Here is a 21,576-nt window from a genome sequence, read left to right as displayed (position 1 = left end):
GGTGTTGACTCCTTTTGGAGAGAGAGAGAGAGAGAGAGAGAGAGAGAGAGAGAGAGAGATGTGGGCCCTAAATTAGATCATTATTTTATTTTTCATTTAAATTAAATAGAAAAAGCATAAAAAAATATATCAGAAGGGCATAATAGTCTTTTCAGTTTACTGGGGGACCAAAAACGCAAAGAAACTAGCTCAAAAGGACCACCAATCCAAAAAAGCCGTGGTTTGGACTAAAATCCCAAAAGTTTGCATACCACAGGGACTATTTTTGCAATTTTGTCTATTTTGAAAATATGACATTAGCTTTACGCATCAATACTTTTTCTAAAACAATAATCTTTTCAGTATTTCAGTCTAAAAGCAAAATCCATGTCATATAACCATACAAGATAAATAATGATATTCACAATATATTAGTTTTCTCTACAATTTAAATAAAAAAAACATTTAGGTTAAGCGTATTCAACATATAGCATTTTAAAGCTTTTAACTTATGATTTTTTTATCTAATTTTATATTTTTAAAAACTAACAGAATATTTCTATATAAACAAAAAATATGAAAAATCTTTGAAATAATAATATAATAAATAAAATGTAAATAAGAAGATATTGTAAAATAGAAAAATAAAAACATTAACTTCTATACACCAAAACACTAGTGCCTAAACATGATTCTCTCAGTACATGTTCACCTTTCTTTCTACTTTTACTGCTACATGACCCATCGATTACATCAGTTCATAGTCTGTGAGTACTCGGAAAGAGTTCCCCCCTTCTTCTTCTTCCTCCTCATTACTCAAAGATTACTCCATAGAATCCCCAATATATCCATTGATTTCATCTCTGATGCTCCAGGATCTCCAAATGCTTTACAACTTCCTCAATCTTTAGCTAATACATGTTATTTGCTCCAAATTCATCAACTATAGATCTTTGGAGTCATTCAACAATGGATTATTCACTTCAGAAACATACCCAAATGCTCAAGTTCATCCCACTGTTTCTTTTCCTTTTGCAATTGCAAACACTCTGTTCTGCATATCCGACGCCATTAAACTGCACAGAGACATCGCGGTTATGCACTTCCTTCTTAGCTTTCTCTCCGTCCCCGAATCAAACCCTAGACGTGATTATGAGCATGTTTGACGTCTTCCCTCACGACGTTACAGTTGAAGGTAACGGCCGTAACTATGTTTTTGTTCGGAAGAACTGTTCATGTGCTAATTCGCCAGTTCATAGCTACTTGACGAATACTACCTACACGGTGAGGGAAACCGGCGGATCTGTTCATGATATCGTGATTGACGCGTATGGAGGATTAGCGTATCTCTCGAATTTCTCCCGGCCGGCGCGTACAGGCGCGGTGGTTTCGTTGCAGCTGTTTTGCGGATGTTCCAGTGGACTATGGAATTACTTGATGAGTTATGTGATGAAGGAAGGAGATAGCATTGAATTGTTAGCGAGCAGATTTGGTGTTAGTATGGATAGCATCGAATCCATTAACGGAATCGATAATCCCGATAACATCACCATTGGTGCACTTTATTACATACCATTGAATTCAGGTTGGTTTACTATTTCCACCATATTAATTGCGTTTGCAGGAATAAAACCATTGATGCATGTTTGATTTGATTTTATAGTTCCTGGAGATCCATATCCTGTAGAAACTACCTCTCCCCCTTCTCCTTCTCCATCACCTTCTCTTTCTGGCAGTGTTACAGGTAAAAAAACGTTCAGAGTAATCAACTAATAACAAACAGACTGATGGACTAATACTGTAGCTTTTATGCAGTTGAGCGAACAGATCATAAGAGCGATGTAAAACATTGGTGGATCATAGGCAGTTTGGGTGTTGCTTTGGCTCTAATCGTAGCAACTGTTCTTTTTGTTTGTTTGAGATCATCAATTTGCAATCATTTAAACGATCCTGAAGATGAAAGGGTATCACATAAGTTCCACATATTACGAAGATCAAGCATCTGGTGTGGATCAGGGAGACTCTGCTGCAAATCCGATGACTGGAGACAACAAACCATCGACGCATCAAGCGATCGCCATACCAACATTCCAAAAGGTTCCCACTCATTACAATCCACCTTTTGTTCACATAAAGTTTCTTGAATTCTTGATAACTTATGTGATTCGGTGTTCTTGTTTTGTAATTGCAGTAATTGGGACAGATGTGTTTGATGTAGAGAAGCCTATTGTGTTCATATATGAAGAAATCTTATCATGTACAGATGGTTTCTCTGAGTCAAACCTTGTAGGCCATGGAACCTATGGATCTGTGTACTATGGTTTACTTCGTGAACAGGAAGTTGCTGTGAAAAAGATGACTGCAACAAAAACTAAAGAGTTCATAGCAGAAATGAAAGTTTTGTGCAAAGTTCATCATACAAATTTGGTAAAACATTTTATCTTTTCCTTCTTTATTTCATCATAAAATGTCAAAACCATTATCTAACACTATTGAGTGTGTGTGGTTTTGTTGTTGTCAAGGTAGAACTTATTGGTTATGCAGCTAGTGATGATGAACTCTTCCTCGTTTATGAATATGCTCAAAAGGGTTCACTTGGAAGTCACTTGCATGATCCTCAAAACAAGGGTAATTTCGTAAATACTAAATTACTAATATTCTAAAAAAACTATCTCATGAAATTATTTAATATAAACAAATGTAGGTCATCCAGCATTATCTTGGATTATGAGAGTTCAAATTGCACTTGACACTGCAAGAGGGTTGGAATACATACATGAACACACTAAGCCTCATTATGTTCATAGAGACATTAAAACAAGCAATATTTTACTCGATTCTGCCTTCAAAGCCAAGGTATTTTTTTTTATTTTATAATGAGAATAATTTTTTTTATATTATTTAGTAGATTAAAAGAAGTTTGGTTTGAATAGATTTCGGATTTTGGGTTGGCAAAACTTGTTGGAATAACTAATGATGGAGAGGCTTCTGCTACAAGAGTGGTTGGAACTTTTGGTTATTTAGCTCCAGAGTAAGATGCTGTTTCCTTTTTAATTTTTAATTTTATTTAATTTTTTTGTTGTGATTGTTTACGATTCTCAAAAATAAACAATCAAGTATTATTCAGTGTTACTTCTTGACAGATAGAAGGGTAAAATGGTCATTTAGTCAAAAAAAACAAACAATCTTTGTTTATAGACAATTACTCCAAACATACATCATTTATTACTTCTAGACAGACAAAAGGGTAAAATGGTCATTTTCCACATTGTTCATTTTAGTCAAAAGAAATAAGAAAAGAAACAATCTTTGCTTATATAAACACTTACTCCAAAAATACATCATTTATTACTTCTATACAGATAGAAGGGTAAAATGGTCATTTTCCACATTTTTCATTTAGTCAAAGAAAGAAGAAGAAAAGAAACAATCTTTGTTTTATAAACACTTACTCCAAACATACATCATTTATTACTTCTAGACAAACAGAAGGGCAAAATGGTCATTTTCCACACTGTTCTTTTAGTCAAAAAAAAAAAAAACAATGTTTGTTTATAAAGACTTACTCGAAAACATACATCATACGATGAATGACAGATACTTGAGGGATGGAAGGGCTACAACAAAGAGTGATGTATACGCATTTGGTGTTGTTCTTTTTGAACTAATATCAGGAAAAGAAGCCATTACACGAACCGAAGCTGTTACAAAAAATTCAGAGAGACGTTCATTAGCATCCATTGTAAGCCTTATTTTTTTTTTTAAAAAAAAATGAAATTATTTCCATATTTTATGTTCTAAATCATTTTCCAAATATTACAGATGTTAGGAGCTCTTAAGAACTCTCCGGATTCCATGCGTATGTCAGGGTTAAAAGATCACATAGATCCTAATCTCTTGGATTTATTTCCTCATGATTGTGTTTTCAAGGTACCACCTTATAACAAAAAAAAAAAAGGATTAAAAGTTTGAAACTGATCTGTTTATATATAATTATAATAATATATGGTTTGATGTAGATGGCAATGGTGGCAAAACAATGTGTGGAGGAGGATCCAATATTGAGACCAGATATTAAGCAAGTTGTTATATCACTTTCACAAATACTTTTATCATCAGTTGAGTGGGAGGCTACACTCGCCGGAAACAGCCAGGTCTTTAGCGGCCTTGTTCAAGGTCGCTAATATCACCGACCATCTTTCACTTCAATTGGTGGTTGTTACTTGGTAAATAGTTGAATTTGCATAGATGGTTTGGTGTAGTAGTAGTTGTAGTAATGAGGGTGAGTGTTTATACGTACACATTTATATTTATATTTATTTATTTATTTGTCCATTATGTTTGCTTTTGTTGTGAAAATTTCTTGTAATGTAAAGATGAAAAGAAGATGAATTGTCATGTATCACAAAAGATCGTTGTTGGATCGGATTATGTAAAAGCAGATTGAAGAACATGATAGTTTGGTCAAATCGTGCACATATTATGGGAACCAAACAACTTCTATTTGATGATGACAAAACAGATATGAAATAAATAACAAAAATAATTCATGTCCGATTGGGGATCTTTTTGTCCTTTTTTTATTTTTCCATGTTTGGTAAGTGATTCATATCTCATAAAAAGGGAAAAGAAAATACATATTACAACATTTATTGATTTGGAATACAATATCATATAAATTTTTTGTTTTACCATAAGTAATATACAGATCATTTATTGGTTTGGGATACAATGTCAAGATATGTGTTAGTATTTTGAGCATAACCTTTTTTTTATAACTGCCCTATTCATAAAATCATTCAACTACTTCAAGACATAATGCTCCACTTAATTAAAAGCCAACATATATCTCATGTCTAAGGATATATGGGTACAATCATTTTCAATATTAACCTAATTATGTCGACCCATTAAGTGATATCTTGAGGTTGAGTCAGTCTAATATCTATAATCAGTTAATACACATGAATTTGACTCTCAGAACGACACATTTTAATGACATGCAACTTCTTCTCGTGATTGCAAAGACAATCCTGAACTTATGATACCAGTATGTGAAGTTTGAGTTATTCAACTTGTGTTCTCCAATAGAGAATGAAGCAAAAGACTGTTTACGAATGTTATAACCATCTACAAAGTTCAATGTTAATTTTAGTATTTTCAATATTTATCTTTTATAAATAAATTAACCTTACATTTATGAAGTAGTTAATTTAATAAAAAGCTAAGATCTATATTAGGGTTTATTGTCATGTTATGTTGATCATACACAAAACAATAAGTTTAATCGATAGATTACAAGTTGTATTAACAGTGTAACTCTTAGATGTTTACGAGATTCTAGATGAAAACACATATGTTTATCTTGTACATTTAGTCTCATTCTTTCCACAAACTTAGGTCTTACTAAGCGGTTGGTTAAATCTTCCAACTTGGAACTGTTAATTTTGACATACGTCTTACCAAAGCACAAAAATCATCTTAGGATTTGTAATATGCTTGAGTCTTAGTGTTGGGAATATTGTGATTCAAAAATAGTTTAAGAATCAAGAACATCGTAAATTAACATATTAAAACTTTTACTTATTCCCAAAAGCCACATCCAATTTGACTAATAATGAACAACCAAAAGCATTAAACCATAAAATGTTTAGAATATATACCTTGATTTGTAGGGTTCCTTTGATGTACTAGATGTGATAAGAACAAATCATTGTTATCGACATCCACATGAACGATATACTACTCCTAGACACCAGCGATGAAAACAATGTTTCTTGTGTTATTCCTTGTTCTTGTTCTTCAACTGGGAAGGGGAACGTAAGGCACCACAAATTAGGAAGAGAGGAAAGATTAGCTAGATTTTTCTGTATGACAATGTTCCTTGTGTTATTCCTTATTCTTGTTCTTCAATTAGAGCTCCTCCAACCACATAACATAAAAACAATGATTGTTTAACATCAAAATGGTGATTCAAATCCAACCAACCTCCGAAATGATGGTTTTTAGAGGCCTCTATATTTGACCTTCATATTTTGTATTAAAAGGAAGCCAATACAAAAATGGTTTTAAATTTAAAGGTTGGTCGGAGGATTTTTGGCCTCCAAAACACAAAAATAATGATAAATAGAAGATGGTGGGAGTTTCTCTAACATGCTTTTCTTGTAAACCTGAACTTTTGGATGGATTTTAAGAAATTCATTCAAACTCATCAATTTAAGTAATCCAAATACATGTAATCAATTGTTGTTAATTAATTAAATGGCTATTAAATAAATATTTTATTTAATTAATAAATAAACTATTATGTTTATTGTTTAGTTTTGTTTTTACTTTTATGTATGCTTATTATTTAGACGACATGACATATATGAGAAAGATCTTTCATTTTTTGAGTATTACGTCAGTTTTTCCTCATCAAAAGCCAGGAAATGGTCACATTTCATTATCTTTTATTTTTTATTTTAAAAATATATATATATATTTTATAGAAATTTTATACTCATTTTGTAGAGAATTAAAAACCATGAGTTTTGATATATATTTTTATATTTTTTATTAGGCATATAATTTAACAAATATTAAAAAAAACTAAAAAAAAAAGACTGATCAATCACACGAGGAGAGAAAGTGAGGGATAGGCTCCCCTGACTCTTTTCCCATAGCTCCGGTATGGTGTTCCGGTGTACGAAAACCTTTCCATCACTCTTTTCCTGCTTCATACCCACTGACCTTATATTCCACCCACCATGTTCCTTATCAAACCAACCTCACCAAAGAGAGGTTATGGTTGTCAAATTTGTTAAATTTATCAAATTTGAGTCAGAATCGTCCCTACATTCAATAGTCAAACCAACACGATCGACATCATCAGATTTTGCCAGAAGGAAGCTAAACACATTCATCGACCAAGAAACATGGGGTTTTGATTTTGTATGGAAAGAAAAGCGTTAACGAAAAATCTTAACCCTCAAACCCTTTTTTCTAAAAGCATAACATAAACAAAAGAATAATAATCTCTTTAGAAAAGTAGACATGTGTATGGAATGGTTATTTTTTATCTCTCTCTCCACATCAACACCACCTCAATTTTTAATTATCTTTCCAATCCACTTCATCTCACGATCGTGTGATGATCAAGACAGAACAAGACATGACAACCACCCCGCAACAATGTCTTTTTCCCCGGTACCAAAGCACCAGGGAGGGATGGAGGGTAGGTGGTGTTTCTGCTAGTGCCACTCCATCCTGGGCCACCCCCGCTCTTTGTGTGACCATTACCCTATAAACACTAATCCGCCTATAGACTTTCATATTTATATTTTTTAAACAAAAATAATGACTTTGAAGGATCCAATAAAACCATTGGTGACTATGGGGCTAATAAGATAGTTATTCCCCATTCATATTAACTAACCTTACTTTACTATCATTTATAACACTCAAACTAAAAGTCTGAAACCATGATTGGACTTGCAAAAAGTGAAATATAATATACCCAAAGAAATTACAAATCAAACTCAACATACTTCATATAAGATTAAAACAAGGATGCAAAATTGCAAATGCAGCTCCTTTATCATACGGAAACAAACCAGTATTCTATTCTCCCTTCACGTACAAAGAGAAGCCAACACCCTTCGTGGTGGCTCAAATGGCCGCCGGGCATGAAGCACCGCCAAATTGTCCAGCAGCAAAACGTCACCTTTCTGCCATGGAACAGCAACGCTTTCCTCCTCCAGGATTTTCAGGCAGTCGTGTATGACATTTGCCGGCAACGGTGTTCCATCGCCAAAAGTCACGGCTTTCACCGGATCATTTCTTGCATCTTCCCAACCAGTATACGCCGCCACCATGCTATTGAACCAGATCTTGCGTTTTCTTGTTTCGTCAAATTTGATTGCTGGAATTGGACCCATCACTGTTTTCAATCCATCGTTTGTCCATTCGAGCTTCATTCCGAGCTTCGCAGCCCTGTAATTGATAACGAAAATTCAGCAAAAAATTTGGGGGAGAATAAGAATTCATGGTTAATCCGGATTTGCAAACCTTTCTGCAGCGATGACTTTGTCTTTGGTTAAGAATGTGGAGACCCATCCTCGACCGATTGGGGAAGAAGGATCATCATCTTCCCCTAGCACTCTTGTGTAGAGCAATCCGTGTTCTTCCAATCGATCAACAAAATCAGGGTATTTCTGTTTCATCTTATCGTAGATCACGTGGCTGAGTACTATAGGTGTTTCTCCCCCGATTTTTGGTTCCACTTCGCAAAAGAAGAACACCTTCAATGGAAACTTAGGAACCTGTTGCGGTTGAATTCATGTTTACATTGATTTTTAGGGCAGAGAATTCAATCGAGCAAAAACAATCTATAAAACCTCGGAATTCCATCATCTAATGGCAATTCAATTTGATTATTCATCTAAAAAAACAAACCTGGGCCATTTCGTGATGGAAGGGGATCTTCTGATCAGGAGGAGACTCGTTAGAAGTGAAAACACGGCCGACGACGTTGGTGCGAGGGGCGGCGCCACCAACATATGGAAGTTCGTCGTAACCGAAAGCTTCAACGACGTCGTTGAAGTCTGAAGCAGATGAAACGGAAGAGAAACCTCGGAACAGAATCGCACCGGTCTTGTGGAGCACAGATTCCATCCATGGCTTCTGATCGCGGATGGCTTCCTTCAGATTACGATCACCAAACTTTGGACTAGGGATTAAAACAGTTGGGAAGACAATTCCGGCTCCATTTCCGGCGTTATATTTCTTCTGTTGAAGTAACTCCGATTCTACGAAGAGATTTTCCGGCATGGTTAGTTCCAGTAATCCCATTAAACTTTCAAGCTGATCCTTTAAAAGCACAGTCATACACACGTGTATATATATACAAATACAGAGGGAGATTCCACTTTGACCATTTTTTCGTCCAGGTTCAAGCAAGGGTATTTAAAATTGTTACAACTCAATAACATCAAAAAAAAATCAATCTAAATCGACTATATTTGGTTAGGTTGTAGATTTTAGATTCAAGTGTTCAAGCAAAAGTATTTAATTTTCTTTATTGTAAGTTTATAATTGAATAAGGAAATTGATTATTGTAAATAATATTTACTTTAATAATTAGATTCCTTATTTAATTATAAACATATATACATTGTACATTGATTATGAAAACAATGTTTTTTCTTTCGTTTTGTTGCTCGACTTACTTTTTAGGTAAGATACAATATTTTTACGATTGAAAACTGTCGGTGCGTAAAAATGAATTAAGGTTCCGTTTGATACGTATCTTTCCAGGTCCAAACAGATCTTTCTGGCTGAATGGACCGGAAAGACTGTTTGATTTGCACAAAAGAATGAGTCTTTCCCGGTAAGATATGTCTTTCCCAGAAAGCCCCAAAATCATATCTTTCTGGCTGAATGGGCTGGAAAGACAATTATACACCAAACCCCGCCTCTTTCTTTCTTTATTGGATTATTAATTTTTTAAAATAACTTTTTTTAAATTTATTTTTTATTGAATTATTACGTTTTTTCATCATTCAGAACAGTCAATCAGATGTACAATCAAACAGCATGGTTTCTTTCCCAGTCAGAAAACTTTCCAAACAGGTTTGGACTAGCACCAATAGTCCAAAAGTTTTCATTTTGCTGCGGCTTTGGTTTAAAACAGTTAAAAAAATCTAAAAATGACCGATTTGCCCTTCTCCATTTGTTTTTTGCTTTTCATTTTGTTATTTAATTATTTTCTAACTAAAAAAATAAAAAAATAAAAGAAAATATTTCTCTCTCTCTCTCTCTCTCTCTCTCATATCCTACCAGTCAAAGGAGGTGGTTACCCCTCCTCCTTCTTCATTTTCGAGCAAGAGAACTCCACTAGAGGTGGAGTTGTTTTCCGGCCACCAAGAAACACGTATCACCGGTGCCACCTCCCTCTCCCTTCCTCTGCTGTTTTTTTTCCTTCTGAGAACAACCCACCACTTCACCACTCACCACCACGGTAACCACTGGAAACCACAACTCCAACCATCCATTTCCTTCTGTTCAGTCAAACAAACACCAACTAAAAGCCCCCGCTACTGTTGCAGTCGGAGTTCTTCCTCAGCCACCGCAAGACACCACCAAACACCCATCCCTTCACCCTCCTATCTACGACAAATCGACCCCAACTGTCTCCCCTTCGATTTTCAGTCGTGAAACGCTCCCATCATCTTCTTCTAGAACTTGTTCCTCACCTGAATCAAAGAAAATGGATGAAAAAAGAATATACCTTGGAGGGATACTGAGCAGGCACAAAAGGTGCAATTGATTGCAAAAATCGTTTCAGGTTACACAACGATGAAAGCATCATAGGTTCTAATGGTATCGACTTTGATGGCTTTACAGCTCGGTTCTCAGGCTCATCAGTGCCGGACGACGTCGTGGATTGGAGATACCAAAACGGAGCCGAAACCCAAACTCAAACCAAAACCAAAAACACATCGTTCGATGATCTTTTGTTATAAAACAAAGGTGACCCAACAAGGATTTATCGATTGAGGCTTCGATAACTTAGAAAAACCCTAACAAATTGGGGAATAACCAAATCAAATGATGCCCACAAAGAAATGATCCCCTTTTTATGTCGGTTTAATTGTAGTGGATTCCTAAGGACGATTCAGAAGCGATTTGATTTTTGATATGGTGGGAAAATGGAGGTTTGAGAGGATGAAAGCGATGGAAAAGGAAGAGATGAAAACCAGTGTCCCTGATGAAAATGGAGAGAGAGAGAGATAGAGAGAGAGAGAGAGGAGAGAGAGAGAGAGGGGAGGGGTATTTTCTTTTTTTTATTTGTATAATTAAAAAAACTGAAAAAAGAAAAAACAAAGGGTAAAATCGTCATTTTATAAAAAATCAAGAAAAATAGACCAAAGCCGCAGCAAAATGAAAACTTTTAGACTATTGGTGCTAGTCCAAACCTGTTTGGCCCAAAGTAGTATTTTTGGACATACCACAGGGACCATTCTTGCAATTTTGTCATGTAGTTTTGATCTTAAAACGGTCGTTTTTTAATGACCAATGTCGAAACAGTTTTTTTTAATGTGTTGTAAGCAATCTCAATTGGTTTTATTCCGGTCTTGTTGTAGATATGTTCGATATCGCAATCATTTCGTTCGTTTTTGTTTTGTTTGGAGTTTGTTTTTTCGTTTTGAATTTCTTTTGTTTGAATTCATAAAAAGTTATATTAGATAGGTTGTAGGTAAGATTTTGTTTGATTTTATAAATAGCCGAGTTAGGTTGGAGTTGGGTGACTTCATAAATGATGGTTTGTTAATTTTATAAACCGTCGAGTTAGGTTAAAGCTGTTGGGTTAAGTTGTATAAGCTAATAAGTATATATATATATATATATATATATATATATATATATATAATTTATTAGATTATTATATGATTAATACACTAATTGGATATTATATGAAAATGATTTCTTAATATGTTATCTGACTAATATATTAATTAGAAATATATAATTGATTTGTTAACATATTATGTGATTAATAAATTAATATGACATCAATAGTTAAATAATTGATTTGTTAATTTATATAGTTAATAAATTAATATGAAATCAATAATAATTCATTAATTATTAATCAGAATTAATGTAGAATTAATTGGAATTAACTGAAATAATTAAATGTCCAATAATTAAATTGTAATTATTCATACTTGAGCAATGAAGGAAAATTCTAGAACCCATATAGGGGTGAAATGTTTTTGCAAGGATTCTAAGAGTTCTAGAAGCCTCCTAATTGCATATAAGGAATTGATTTGAATTGAGATTAAATATATTATTTAATCAACTCAAATTTGGCTTTGTGTGCAAGTTACATAAGCTATAAATAGGACCCATTAGGAGCCAAATTTCGTGCACAACCTTCTTAAGAGGTCTACAAATGAAAATTCATTCTCATCCCTCTCTCACCTCTTCATTCTAGGGTTTTTAGGGTTTTGGGAATAAGTCATTAGAGGCATCATACTTTTGGTGCTATCTTTCCAAGATCAACTACAAGGAATTGAAGTGAATTGTTTACTTCAACAATTAAAAGGTATCTAAGCCCAACTTTGTATTTTCGATTATATTAGGGTTCTTGTAGATTTTGTTGTCCATTGTATGTTATGTTCAATGTGTTATGTCATAGATCCTTATAAGTTTCGTGTGCCCTTTAAATGTTAATTGTTTTTCCGCATGTACATGTATTTTATAGCCTACAAAACCCATCAAGAGTTGGGTGATTTCATAAATGGATGAGTTCGGTTGGAGTTGGGTGGTTCATAAATGTGAGTGTGAGCCTTTGGACCATTTTACTCCTCTAAATATACTAGAGAAAGGTGATGGTTGAGTTTGTTTTATCACACTTAAAAGAAAAGATCTCTATAAGTCTATATATTGGTTGAAGTCTCGAATGATATTGTTATATTTCTTTTGGCAAACAGTAACATTCCGTTTAAAATTAAATAAATAAATAAAATTAAATAAATAAATAAAATTAAAATAAGTAAATAAATAAATAATAAGCTCTAAATGTAACACTCTAAATTTTCAAATAAATTTTTCATTTTTAAACCACACAGAAACACAGTTTAACATTTCTCAAACCCAAATTTAGAAGTTGCTTAAAACACAAAACCATAAACTGTTTGACAATATCCCGGAATCCTCAAAAACACAATCTCAAGCTGGTGTGTACGATCATGTTGGCGCCTTCCCGCGATCCTGAGATGTACCTGAAACACATTGTAACACTCTAAATTTTCAAACAAAATTTTCATTTTTAAACCACATAAAACTCAATATCACATTTCTCAAAAACCACAAATGTATCGGTGGTCAAAAACACAAATAACAAAATGACTGATAATATCCCAGAATCCTCAAACATAATCTTGAACAGGTGTGTACAATCAAGCCGTCGCCTTCCCGCGATCCTGAGAAGTACCGAAACACATATCACACAACACGATAAGCACGAAGCTTAGTGAGTTCCCCAAAATACCACATACACAAATAATAAGCCTCTCATGGCTATAGCTCGGCATGGACCCTCCGGTCATACGTCTCGGTGAGGACCCTCCGGTCTCACTGCTTGGTGTGGACCCTCCGGTCCTGTATCTTAGTGAAGATCCTCCGGTCTCACAGCTCGTTTTGGACCCTCCGGTCCTAACTCAGTAAGGCACAAAATAATATAGCATATATCACAAAGACAAAATGCACATAACTCAGTATAAGCACATAGGACCCTCCGTTCGATAACTCAAATAAGACCCTCCGGTCACACAGTATTACCGCTCAGGTAAGTATAGTGAGAAGACTCACCTCGTAAGTAAGCAAGTAGATCTAGTACCCAACGGACAATCTAGACTACGCCTACATAATATAATCATCTCTAATTAACACTTTATAATCACAACTCTAAAAAGTTAGGCTAACCCCTTTCCTCACTCTCGGAAAGGGTGAAAGACTATTTTACCCCTCCATGGTCTCCTTAACTCATGTCGAGTGCATCTATGCGACTCGTCGAGTTCCTTCGTTTTCTTCTGAATTATCGGGAAAATCCAACTCAACTCGTCGAGTTGGTTCACCAAATCGTCGAGTTCCTTCAACCCATTCACTCATTCAGACGTTTTTAAGCGAGACTAAAGCCCCAAACTCTAGATCTAGCCTTCTAAGGCTGAAATACCACGTAAAGCTGCAAGATTTACGTCCATGCATGGCATCTAGGGCTAAGTTTGCCAAAACAAAGCTCAATAAAGGGTTTAAGGTATGGAAGTTGGCCAAAGCTAGATAAAGCTCGAGTCTTCAGGCCTAAAGGGCCTAATAATGTCCAGATCTGAAGTCTTAGCGCCAATGTAAGCTCAAAGTCAATAATGACTCAAGGAAATGCTAAAAATGGCCATAAACTCCCTAATGGAGAGATCTAACAAACAAGTGATCAAGGTAATGGATTTTTACCTCAAATTTGCTGCTACAACAGAATAAATGTCGGATCCAAGGTCTCCTTCTTGTTCCAAATCCTTGACACTTCAAGTTCCTTCAAAGAATGCACCAAAACACACACTTTTAGCCTCGGTCTCTCTCACAGTGGATGATAGCTCGATTAGGGTTTGTCTCAGGGTGATAAGGTGATGAGGGAGGCGGAATAAAGGGCTTAAGGTCCTTTAAATAGGGTACAAACCCTGAAAATTAGGTTTTTCACACTCAGCTCCTACTCGTCGAGTTGAGGTCCTCCAACTCGTTGAGTTGATTCTAAAATTCACGCGGCCATCTCAATCTCTACTTGACAATTGGGGCCTCCAACTCGTCGAGTTGCCCTGTTAAAATGAATAAAAACAATTTAAATTTATACCTGGGAGTCGGGATGTTACAATTCTCCCACACTAGAATCAAACTTCATCGTCGAAGTCATTCTCCGGAAACAGCTCTGGGTACTGCTCACGCATCTCGGACTCCGGCTCCCAAGTCTACTCGGATCCCCTCCGATGCTACCACTGAACCTTCAGCAAGGGCACCTCCTTATTCCTCAAGACCTTGACCTTCTTATCCAAAATCGCCACTAGCTTCTCAATGTAGTTCATGCTATCATCAACCTGAATTTCCTCTAACGGGACCACTGTCGTCTCCTCGGCTATACCTTTCCTCAGTTGGGATACATAGAAGGTGTTATGAATCTAGCTCAACTCTGCAGGCAGCTCTAACCGATAAGCTACCTTACCCACTCGAGCAATCACTCTGAAAGGACCAATGTATCTAGGGCCCAGCTTGCCCCGCTTCCTGAATCGGATCACTCCTTTCCATGAGGACACTTTCAGGAGGACAAAATCACCGATTTGAAACTCTAGCTCGGAACGTCTCCGGTCTGCATAGCTTTTCTGACGACTCTGGGCCGTCAGCAACCTTTGTCTGACCTACTGGATTTGCTCTGTCGTCTCGAGCACTATCTCAGTGCTCCCCATTACTATCTGCCCTACCTCTCCCTAACAGATGGGAGTCCGACACCTCGTCCCGTATAAATGCTCAAAGGGAGGCATATCGATAATGGAGTGATGGTTGTTGTTGTATGAAAACTCAGCCAAGGGCAAGTAAGTGTCCCAACTCCCACCGAAATCCATAACACATGCACGTATCATGTCCTCGAGCGTCTGAATCGTTCGCTCGCTCTGCCCGTCTGTCTGTGGGTGGTATGCGGTGCTGAAATGCAGTCGGGTACCCAACTCCTCATGAAATTTCTTCCAGAACCTGGAAGTAAAACGCACATCACGATCTGACACTATCGATGTTGGCACCCCATGCTGTGCCACCACCTCTCGAACGTAGACCTCGACCAATTTCTCCGTAGAAGAGCTCTCACTTATAGCCAGGAAGTGAGCACTCTTCGTCAACCGATCTACAATCACCCATATCTCATCGACACCTTGCGCAGTCCTCGGTAATTTGGTAATAAAATCCATGGAGATTTGTTCCCACTTCCACAGGGGAATGTACAAAGGCTACAAGTGGCCATGGGGACACTGGTGCTCCGCCTTGACCTGACGACAGGTCAAACATCTCTCAACTACCCATTCCACATATCTCTTCATACAAGGCCACCAATAATCCTTTTCAAGTCCAAATACATCTTGGTGGCCCCAGGATGGATCGAGAATCTCGACCTATGGGTCTCCTCCATCAAAATCCGTCAAGCTCCACCCAAATATGGCACCCATATCCGCCCACGGAAGGTCATAAGCCCCAGACTATCAGCCTCAAACTCAGAAATCTGTCCAATCACCCGCTCTCTCTTACGGTTCTATGGTCTCATGGCCACCGCTTGGGCCTCTCGGATGGTGTCTAAGACTGGAGTCATCACCGTCATCCTCATACACATATCTCGGATCGGAGCACTCGTTGCCCTATAACTCAGGGCATCGGCTACCACGTTAGCCTTGCCAGGGTGATACAAAATCTCACAGTCATAGTATTTCACTACATCCAGCCACCTCATCTGTCTCATATTCAGGTTGGGCTGATCCATAAGGTATTTCAGGCTCTTATGGTCCGTGTATATGGTACATCGGACACCATAAAGATAGTGGCGCCAAATCTTGAGGGCGAATACCACTGCCCCCGACTCCAAATCATGGGAGGGATACCTCGTCTCGTGAGGCTTCAGTTGCCTCGACGCATACGCTATCACATGCCCCTTCCGCATCAACACGACACCCATTCCCGATATGGATGCATCACAGTAAACTACAAAGTCCTCTACACCCTCTGGTAGGGTAAGCACCGGTGCTTCGCACAATCTCTGGAGAAAAGTCTCGAATGAAGCCTGCTGCTTAGGCCCCCAAACAAAGGTAACACCCTTCCTGGTCAATCTAGTGAGAGGAACAACAATCTTGGAGAAATCTCTGATAAACCCCCGATAGTAGCCTGCCAGACCCAGAAAACTCCTGATCTCGGATAGGGATCTCGTCACCTCCCATCGCATAACTGCCTCAATCTTGGCCAGGTCGACCAAAATCCCATTCTGGTTAACGAGGTGTCCCAAAAACTGGACCTCTCGTAACCAGAAATCACACTTAGAGATTTTAGCATAAAGCCTCTCCGTCCTCAACACCCCAAGAATCTCCCGAAGATGCTCCTCGTGCTGTTCCCTAGACCTCGAGTACACCAAAATGTCATCGATGGATACGATCACCGACCGATCCAACATGGGCCTACACACCAGGTTCATGAGGTCCATGAATGTTGTCGGTGCATTGGTGAGCCCGAAAGGCATCACCACAAACTCGTAATGCCCATAACGAGTCTGAAAGGCCGTCTTCTGGGTATCCTCCTTGCAGACTCTCATCTGATGATACCCAGATCTTAAATCAATCTTGGAAAACCAAGACGCCCCCTGCAACTGGTTAAACAAATAGTTGATCCTCGGTAGTGGATAACGGTTCTTGATCGTCAGCTTGTTCAACTCCCGGTAGTCGATGCACATCCGGTATGAACCATCCTTTTTCTTGACAAAAAGGATCATCTCTCTCCACGGCGAGCTACTCATCCTAATGAAACCCTTTCCTAATAGTTCCTGGAGCTGCGAGGATAACTCCTGCATCTTGGGCGGCACAAGGCGATAAGGTGCCTTGGCAATAGACGCCGCCCCCAAATCAGATCGATCCGGAACTCCACCTGTCTCTCAGGAGGCACACCCAAAAATTCCTTGGGGAAAACTTTTGGATTAGGTGTCTAAGCCCATAACTATTATTGGTATGTACTTGACCCGAGAGTAGCATGGTCCATTTGGGTTGCATGGCATCGGAACAATTTGGATAGAATTTTGTGAGAAGAGGATATTTGTGATTTATTAATATATTATAAGTTCTAATATATTAATATGAAATCATATTATTTAATTAGTATTGATCAAGAATTAGTTTGGAATTAATTTTGTGATCAAAAGAGACTAATTAAATAAATGGGGATTGATTTGGTAAATTATTCATTCTTATAAAGTGGGTTTATGATCCATAGTTCTTCATGTTGTGCTAAACCCATATGGTGACCCATGGATACTCCATGGAGATTAAAACCCATGGATCATGAGGAATATGGAAAGTTATGAGTTACATGGTGTAAACCTAATGTCCATACTATATAAGAAACCCCATGGTTCCTAAAATCGAAACTTAAGGCATATGCATGAGGGCTAGCCGATTTGTGAAGCAAGTGTTCTTCTCTCAAGTTATTCCAATTGTTGGTGGTGTTGTGTGATTCCATTTGAGGTGAAACACTTGGGGAACTATGTTCTTAAAGGCTAAAGGTTCAAGGTTTCCAACAAGCTACAAGAAAAGGTATGTTATCTAACTTGTTTTATTACCCAAGTATCAATGTTTTGTATGCTAGTTAGGGTAATACCTTGGAAAGTTCAAGTTTGCATGTATAATAGAGAAAACATAGATCCAAGGTATTTAGGGTTGCATGTACACTTAGGAGTGTTAGAATGCTCAAAACCCAACAAAAACATTTGGGAACTCACATACTACCGGAACATCGGAAATAAAACTCGGCCTCTCAATGGCAGCTCGCGTATCCATCGCATACGCTAAAAAGCCCATGCATCCATGCTGTAGACTCTGCCTTGCCCTGGTGGCAGAGCAGAAAGCTGATCCCGATCTAGTTCCCTTGCCATAAACAGTAAGCACTCCCCCACAAGGGTCTAGTATGGTCACCATCTGACACTCGCAATCAATCACAGCTCCAAACCGACTCAACCAATCCATGCCCACAATGACACAAACATCTCCCATCGCTATTGGTACCAGATCTATCGGAAACTCAACACCGAAAATCTCTAAAACACATCCCCGGAACACATCAGTGGCAAAAACCGCATGTTCGTCGGCTATAGAAACCCTCAGCGGTCGACTCAAAGCCTCGCGTCTAACACTAATGTGACGACTAAAGGATAAGGACATGAAAGATCGACTCGCACCCGAGTCAAATAACACCAAGTAAGGCACAAAATTCACAAGAAAAGTACCTATATGAAACACAGTATAAGCATAAACAAATCTTAAAATAACATGAATAAGGAGATACGTACCAACAACAACGTCAGGTGCTGCGCGGACCTCCTTTGCAGTCAGCTGGAATGCCCTCCCACAAGCTCTCAGAGCCTTAGCCTTCCCCGGTCGACCATCAGTAACGCGCAAAGCAGTAGGAGCAGAAGCCTGGGCTGGTCCCTGAGTGAGCTGAGGACACTCGGCCTTCTAGTGGCCAGTCTAGTTGCAATGAAAGCAAACTGAAAATCCCTTGGGGCAGTCCTTCGCCATATGCCCCTCCTTGCCACATTTGTAGCAAATCCCTGCTCGGCAAGATCCTTCATGGCTCTTGCCGCACTTGCCACAAGTGCGGCCCTTCTGGCCTCCTGCTCTCGTATCAGCAGGCTTAGCCCGCTTCGTCGCCGGATACGACTGTACTGGTCTCCTGTCTCTCCCATGAGACTCTCCCTCCTCCCTGGTCTAAATCTCCAGCTCAATCTCTCTCCTCCTGGAATTGGTCTGTAACTCAGCGAATGTCTGATATGATGAGTTCGTCACGAACTCCCGAATATCGCTCCTCAAAATGCTCAAGTACCGGGTCACACATGCCTGCTCCGTAGACATGTGCTCAGGGCAGAACAATGCCCTCTCATGGAATATCCTCGTAATCTCTGTCACGGGTTCTGTCTTCTGCTTGAGAGACAGAAACTCCTGGGCCAATCGTTCCCTCTCTACCTGGGGAACGTACTCATCTCTGAACAACTGGGTAAACCTCTCCCAAGTCATTGCAGCATGGTCTGTAGGAGTAAAATCAGTCGTCATAAACTTCCACCAGCCCTTCGGTCCCAAGCGAAGCTGGTTCGGTGCAAACTGAACTCTCAAGTGCTCCGGGCATGAACACGTATAGAAACATCCCTTGATGTCGTAGATCCATCTCATAGCAGAAATCGGGTCCTGGGTCCCGTCAAACTCTGGTGGCTTTGTGTTGCTGAACTCTCAAAACAACAATGAGTCACCCCCCTGTGGCCTCGCAGCTGCCAGGGCTGTGGTGGCTGCAGTACCAGCAACCTCTGTGACAGCAGCATAACGCTCATCGAAAGTCTCAATCAACGTGGTCTTAATAGACCCAAACATCTTTGGAATGGCCTCTATGATAGCTACGGCCACCTCCTAAGCAATGATCCTACAGATCTTCTCGTCACTAGTACCACCACCCCCGGGGTTGTTGCGGGTAACCACCATAGTCTCTCTGAAACACAAACACAAAAATCATCAGGGACTGGCTAAAGCGCACACTCGATTACCCACCCCTACATGTTCCTTAGCATCCTAAGGTTCTTACTTGGGTCGCATACAAATCTAGTGCTTTCAGTAGTACGGGCCCAATACTACCTTCCACACCAACCCATAGTCGCCCCAAGTCCTCCTCCTAGGATCCTACTTCACTAGTACTCTATCCCTCACAGATATCAAACTACTCTCTCAGTAGATTCCTCAAAAGCACATCTAGATATCTCTCCTAGATTACTTTTCGACTCAAAACTCTCTCTAAAAGATTCTTGCTATGTACCCTTACTCAGCACACACAGAGCAAATAGCAGATAATATCAATCAATAGCATCCCCCTAGGCTAAGGCATCATGAATCAGGAAACTCTAGCTCTAAATTCCTGAAATACCTAGCCTATCGTCTAGCCTGCAACTCTAATATCTCATAAGTATCTCATCTCATAATATAAACAAATAAGGGTATTTTGTGAAAATCACCGTTCGGGCTATGGCTGATTGTACACACTGCTTCATCTCGTTTCCTCTTAAAACTTCTACTCATTTAAAAAATCATTTCTTTTTAGAAAACTTTCTCAAATCCTCAGTTTTATTCCGAACATACCCGAAGGTACATCCGAATCCCTCAAACCAAGGCTCTGATACCAACTTGTAACACTCTAAATTTTCAAATAAAATTTTCATTTTTAAACCACACAAAAACATAGTTTAACATTTCTCAAACCAAAATTTATAAGTTGCTCAAAACACAAAACCATAAACTGTTTGACAATATCCCAGAATCCTCAAAAACACAATCTCTAGCTGGTGTGTACAATCATGTCGGCGCCTTCCTGCGATCCTGAGATGTACCTGAAACATATTTCACACAACACTGTAAGCACAAAGCTTAGTGAGTTCCCCAACATACCACACACAAATATTTAGCCTCTCATGGCTATACTCGATAAGGACCCTCCGGTCATCTGTCTCAGTGAAGACCCTCCGGTCTCACTGCGCGGGTTGGACCCTCCAGTCCGGAATCTCAGTGAAGACCCTCCGGTCTCATAACTCGGTTTGGACCCTCTGGTCCTGACTCAATAAGGCACAAAATAATATACAACATAAATCACAAAGACAAAATGCATAATATCACATAACTCAGTATAAGCACATAAGACCCTCCGATCATATAATATTACCACTCAGGTAAGTATAGGAGAAGACTCACCTCGTAAGTAAAGCAAGTAGGTCTCGTACTCAACGGTCGGTCTAGACTCAGCCTACATATCATAATCATCTCTAATTAACAATTTATAACAACAACTCCAAAGATGTTAAGCTAACTCCTTTACTAACTCTTGGAAAGGGTGAAAGACCATTTTACCCCTCCATGGTCTCTAAAGTCCTCCACTTGACCAAACCCTAAAAGTCAACGAAAGTCAACACTCAAGTCAACAGTCCATGTTGACCCAACTCGTCGAGTGCATCTATACGACTCGTCGAGTTCCTTCTGTTCTCAGAAAAATCGGGAAAATTCAACTCAACTCGCCGAGTTGTCTCACCAACTCATCGAGTTTGTACAATGTCCAGGATATCGGGGAAAACCCTAACCAACTCGTCGAGTTGGCTCACCAAATCATCGAGTTCCTTCAGCCCATTCACTCATTCAGACGTTTTTAAGCGAGACTAAGGCCCCAAACTCTAGATCTAGCCTTCTAAGGCTGAAATACCACGTAAAGCTGCAAGCTTTACGTCCATGCATGGCATCTAGGGCT

The 21,576-nt window shown here is 38.7% G+C and overlaps 2 protein-coding genes across 2 annotated transcripts; one reads left to right on the top strand and one right to left on the bottom strand.

Annotated features, from left to right (window-relative positions):
* Positions 1 to 672: 672 nt before the first annotated feature.
* LOC145108039 (lysM domain receptor-like kinase 3) lies at positions 673 to 4,448 on the top strand. The gene is made up of 10 exons (XM_079045023.1): positions 673 to 1,564; positions 1,643 to 1,723; positions 1,795 to 2,076; positions 2,171 to 2,406; positions 2,502 to 2,607; positions 2,684 to 2,835; positions 2,913 to 3,010; positions 3,577 to 3,721; positions 3,802 to 3,909; positions 3,999 to 4,448. The coding sequence occupies exons 1-10, from the start codon at positions 898 to 900 to the stop codon at positions 4,161 to 4,163; spliced, it is 2,040 nt and encodes a 679-aa protein (XP_078901149.1). The 5' UTR covers positions 673 to 897; the 3' UTR covers positions 4,164 to 4,448.
* Positions 4,449 to 7,446: 2,998 nt separating this feature from the next.
* On the bottom strand, positions 7,447 to 8,862 carry LOC145108038 (clavaminate synthase-like protein At3g21360). Its single transcript, XM_079045022.1, has 3 exons — positions 8,416 to 8,862; positions 8,029 to 8,282; positions 7,447 to 7,953 (listed from the first exon to the last, which is right to left on the bottom strand). The coding sequence occupies exons 1-3, from the start codon at positions 8,845 to 8,847 to the stop codon at positions 7,593 to 7,595; spliced, it is 1,047 nt and encodes a 348-aa protein (XP_078901148.1). The 5' UTR covers positions 8,848 to 8,862; the 3' UTR covers positions 7,447 to 7,592.
* Positions 8,863 to 21,576: the final 12,714 nt, after the last annotated feature.

Source organism: Lactuca virosa, chromosome 4, assembly GCF_052849685.1.
Source record: "Lactuca virosa cultivar CGN04683 chromosome 4, Lactuca_virosa_CGN04683_v6, whole genome shotgun sequence".
NCBI classification, from domain to species: Eukaryota; Viridiplantae; Streptophyta; class Magnoliopsida; order Asterales; family Asteraceae; genus Lactuca; species Lactuca virosa.
The sequence above is the reverse complement of the archived record's forward strand: the minus strand, read 5'-3'. Positions and strand labels throughout refer to the sequence as shown.